Source organism: Sodiomyces alkalinus, assembly GCF_003711515.1.
Source record: "Sodiomyces alkalinus F11 unplaced genomic scaffold SODALscaffold_1, whole genome shotgun sequence".
In the NCBI taxonomy this organism is placed as follows: domain Eukaryota; kingdom Fungi; phylum Ascomycota; class Sordariomycetes; order Glomerellales; family Plectosphaerellaceae; genus Sodiomyces; species Sodiomyces alkalinus.
Genome location: NW_021167079.1, coordinates 3,671,696 through 3,676,194, shown reverse-complemented (window position 1 = coordinate 3,676,194; position 4,499 = coordinate 3,671,696). Strand labels below are relative to the sequence as shown.

Sequence of the window (4,499 nt, the reverse complement as noted above, 5' to 3'; positions counted from 1 at the left end):
TTAACGAGTAATGAGAAGCCCAAACGAGTGAAGCCGGGCACCGTACAATCCAGCCACTCCGCATACGGTGTAGCCCCATGGGGGAAGCAATATGTTCCTATGACGCCCTTGTCAGATATTTGATCGAAAATTTCAAAATAGGTCCCCGGTGAAAACCTACAGGTCACCGCCGAAGGCGTCGCCATAGATGGGCGACGATGATCCCAGGCTTGTCGAAATGGAGATGCCGGATATTCTATCACTGACCCTGACGGTGAAACCAGCAATATATTCGCCCCGCCGAACATCTGAAATGGTAAGTGAGAATTAGCTTACGTTGCTCCACATCCGCAGGCCGTTAACTTACCCAAGTCAAAGGCATCGCCAGTCACTTTGCCTCCCTTCCCACCGAGGATTTGTGTAGACGCATCATCATAGACAAATTCCAGCCCGTAGACGATGGATGGGTCATGATAGACGATAACGCGACTAAGCACTCGGCTCTGCTTGACGGCGCTCTTGAAGACAACTTCCTGGGCCTCGCTGCGATCCTCAATGTCTTGGCAACCAATTTGCTTGCTCCGAAATCCTGACTTGCCGAGTGGAGCAGCCGATATTTTGAAGGACGATGATTTGGAGCAGAGCTTCCGGAAGTCGTCGATATAAAGTATTGCCCCGCCACCAGAAACGACTCTCAGTCGCAAGAGGCCTTTCCGCTTCTTCTCTTGTAACCGCTCCCGAACCTCCGACTCGTTTATAGAAACCTGTTTCGGTAACCCTCTCTCCACTCCGTACCTTATCCATGCTCGGCAAAAGTTGTCGTCTTCTCCCATGATCTCCACGTGAGAAACTCCAGTCTTTGCTGCTAGCACCACACTGCCACCTTCGACGGGAAAAGCCTGTATACTAGCATCCATATAGCATACCGCATCGTTCGGTAACCTGAAGCAGGGATGCCAGCGGAAACGAAGACAGTCGAGTGCATGCCAGGTACATTCGTCCTTCGCGAGTATAAGCCCCCCCTTAGATTTCGTCCGGGTAGAAAAAGGCTCGCGAGCGACAAATGTGCGGTTGATCATTGCGAAATCGTCGCCCATGACACCCGACTCTTGGCGGGGACAACCAAGCATATGGCCGATGCTCCGCAAATGACCACCCATTCCAGCATTGGCCACTTCCCAAGAACTTCCCATATTGTTGCCGTGTTTAGAAACAAAATCTGCCTCGATTCGGCTGCAGTCATTGAAGGCGGGACGTATCTCGTCGAGGGAGCTAGGGTAGCTTTGCAGGTACTGGGACCCAAAGATGGCAAGATTTAGATCGTCAGACGAACCCCCTGCATCAGCTGGTTCGGTGACTGTCTTGACCTCCTTGTCCCAGTGCACATCGAGCAACAAGACGGAGACATATTTTTTCTGACCAGTCAGTGGTCGGAAATAGTCCCTGACAGCATCGGCCACGACATTGAAGAAGGCGCTTTTGTCTGGGTCGTCCGTTAAATTCTCAAGCTGCGCAAGATCGCGAAGTTGGGCAACCGTCTTCTCGGTTCTAATAATATGCACCCTCGCTTCTGATCGCATCTTACCGTCTACCCGATCACGAGAGTGCGAGGACCCTGTTACCCATTCCTCTTCAAAAGCAAAACTTCGGCGGCCCATCCTGTGGCGCGTCATTTGCTCACAGGTAAAAGCCTGCCAGAGATACGCCGCCATGCGATACTTGTGGATGGCTGTGTCAAGGCCATTCCCCTCTGTCTGAGCCCTAGCAGGCGTGGAATCAAAATTCTGGGGTGAATCTTTGGCTAAGAGAATTGCCAGCTGAAGAGGCGGGGTATTCTGCGGAGGAACCATAAAGATGTCCAAGTATGAAGAATGAATGGGGTTACTGGAAGAGCTGTTGGAGACCTTGGGGCTCGTGAAGTCGAAACGAAACCTGTTCAGGCCCGGTTGCAAATAGACCAGGGCCTTCCAATGTGATTCGCACACGGCCCAAGATGTTGGGGGAAACTGGTGGTCGAGACGGTTCACAAGAACTTCCCCATCTACTGAATGTTGCGACGGGTCACCAATGGTACCACGAATGACGAGATTCTTCTGATAGGCCTGCATCCAGTTAGCACAAGATCTCGCCCAAGAATATGACAACATGGTGTTGAGCTGCAGGCACGCGGCCGTGTCGTGGCTCATGAGCGGCCTATAATGCAAGCAATTACTTACATAGGTCCCGTCCGCGCAATTAGTGACACGGGGTGCATAAGGTGACACGACCAAGTTGGCCTTGGCATTGGCGGTGGGAGAACTCCAGCCAGCGACGCTCGCTACGCTATTGCGATTCGTATTGACGTTGACAATGGGCTGAGGCGGGGGCCTGGGTATCGGTGTTGTATTCGCAGACTGACCACTGGTATCCTTCAGGTGTAGATCTAGGGCAACCTCGGAGCCATGATTAGACGGGGGTGTCACGGAACCGGCGGTCGGTACGGTTCCTTGGCTTGCATTACTAGAGCAGTCGGTACTGTACTGTTCGCCGGCTCGATCGGTAGACTGCTCAGTCCTGATGCTGGCCCTTGAACGCCGACGTAACTCTCTGAGGAAGGCTGGAGCCATGATGTGCCGCGGTGACGATTCGCCAAAGTCGGTATCCCAGAGCTAATCTACAAAGAAGCAATGGACGCCCTCGCAGCCAATAAACGTACGGACGGCCGACTGATGCAAAGTCCGAAGTCCACAAGTGCGAGGAAGACAACGAGGCAATCTATGGTAGAAAGGTGGAGTTAGGAGGCTGAAGGTGGTCAACCTCAGAAGGCGGTAACGAGCCGCAAGGGCTCCGGCGCTATGGCTGAAGGGATCGCGCCGCCGTTGTAACGAACACCGTTAGGTTCGTGGAAAAGCGTTAGGAAGCAGTTGAATTCAACCTCCCGCCGCACCTCGAACAGCCGCGGCTGGTGGAGGGTGTGGTTGACAGAGTGGCTTATTGTGGCGCCCAACTAAAACAAAATTACACTCCAGTAAGCAATCCCTGAAATGAGATGGCAGCTCGGTGGCGCGTTGCCTTCAAATCGGCGTGTAGGATGCTTGGAACGAAGGTAAGCACATTTGTGAAAGGAAGAAAGAGTAAAGCAAAGGCTGAGGAATAGGAATTGAACAAACAAAAAGAACTGGGAGTCGTTTGAGAAGCAGCTTGAAAGCGAGGCTACTGCAAACGATCGCACAGATATGATCGGAGGGAGGGTGCGGTACGAAGGTCAGGCCATGATAAGCATGTTACAATAAGGTAAAGTACAGCAATATGTGAATACGTAGGCAAGTATCCAAGAGTTCCAGGCCCTTGGAGAGTAATACAGGAAGGAACTTGCATGCAAAGCTGATGTCGATGACGTCGACTATAGTTCCAAGATGGATCCATTGCCTACCTTAGGAGTACCGGTCTTCCGCCACCCCCTGTTCGGTCTTCCGGGTCGTCTCAAACCCTTTCTGGATTAGATGATCCACTACATCTCCACCACCCGAAATTCTGTGGTTTTTCTTGTTCTCTCGCTTTTCCCAGGCACCATTACGAGTCACCTTTCGAGTTCAGCCACACAACTTCCTGTGCCCGTTATTACCGGCCTTGGTCCGTCTCTGGAGTTTTTTCTTCTTTCTTTATTTGGTGTTGCTTGTTCGTGTTGGTTTTGGTTAGTTTTTGGGTTGTTTGTTTGGCTGGCTTTTTGCTGTTTCTTTTGCTTTTTTTTTTGTTCTTTTTGTTTCCTTTGAGACCCCTCTAATTTCGGGTGGTGGAGATGTAGTGGATCATCTAATCCAGAAAGGGTTTGAGACGACCCGGAAGACCGAACAGGGGGTGGCGGAAGACCGGTACTCCTACCTTAGGTATCCTACGGAGTACTGTGTTACTTGGTATACCTATCTGAACTAGCCTTGGGCGTGGGGCCTGGAAATTACAACCGCATACCCGATACCTAATTCAGGTACTGTCAACCTGGAATTAGGGATGTGCCGTGATAATTGGAGAGTCGTGATCATCCAGAACGGATCAGGAGAGGAGAACGGCTTGTCTAGCTTCGCCCTATTCCCTCTTACTTTCGTACTATAAGAACCCTACGAATGTTCTAACCGTCGTTGATAGGCGCTCTCGCTTCCCTGGAATCGCTTCAGGATTCATAATAGTTATGTCTCCCTCTAGGAAATAGTGCGTAAGTTCCGTTTAAATGTTTTAAGGTCAGCGCAGCTCTGGCGAGCTTCTCAAGTCCAAAGGATTTGCATTATCACAGAGTGCCTCCTTAATCTATCCGAAGTATCCGTAGTAATTAGAACGATTCTAAAGACGCAATCAGTGGACAGTTGGATTTACTCCCTTGAACGGTTGGAGAGAACGCCTGTCCTCATGCTACTAACGAATACGGATACACTAAGGTACTCTGCGATTAAACGGCTGACCTAATATTAACGGCAACCCACCTAAGGTACTGTAGGTAATTTACCTGCACCTGCAAGTGCGAAGCCGGAATTAATTACACAGGAATT

At 50.8% G+C, this 4,499-nt stretch overlaps 1 protein-coding gene across 1 annotated transcript; it reads right to left on the bottom strand.

Moving 5' to 3' along the window:
* On the bottom strand, positions 1-2,585 carry SODALDRAFT_268011 (hypothetical protein; the record flags this gene model as incomplete). The annotated part of the gene is made up of 4 exons (XM_028607584.1): positions 1-97; positions 161-287; positions 347-2,081; positions 2,196-2,585. 4 exons carry the CDS (start codon positions 2,583-2,585, stop codon positions 1-3), a joined length of 2,349 nt encoding a protein of 782 aa, XP_028470522.1.
* Between the last annotated feature and the right edge of the window lie 1,914 nt (positions 2,586-4,499).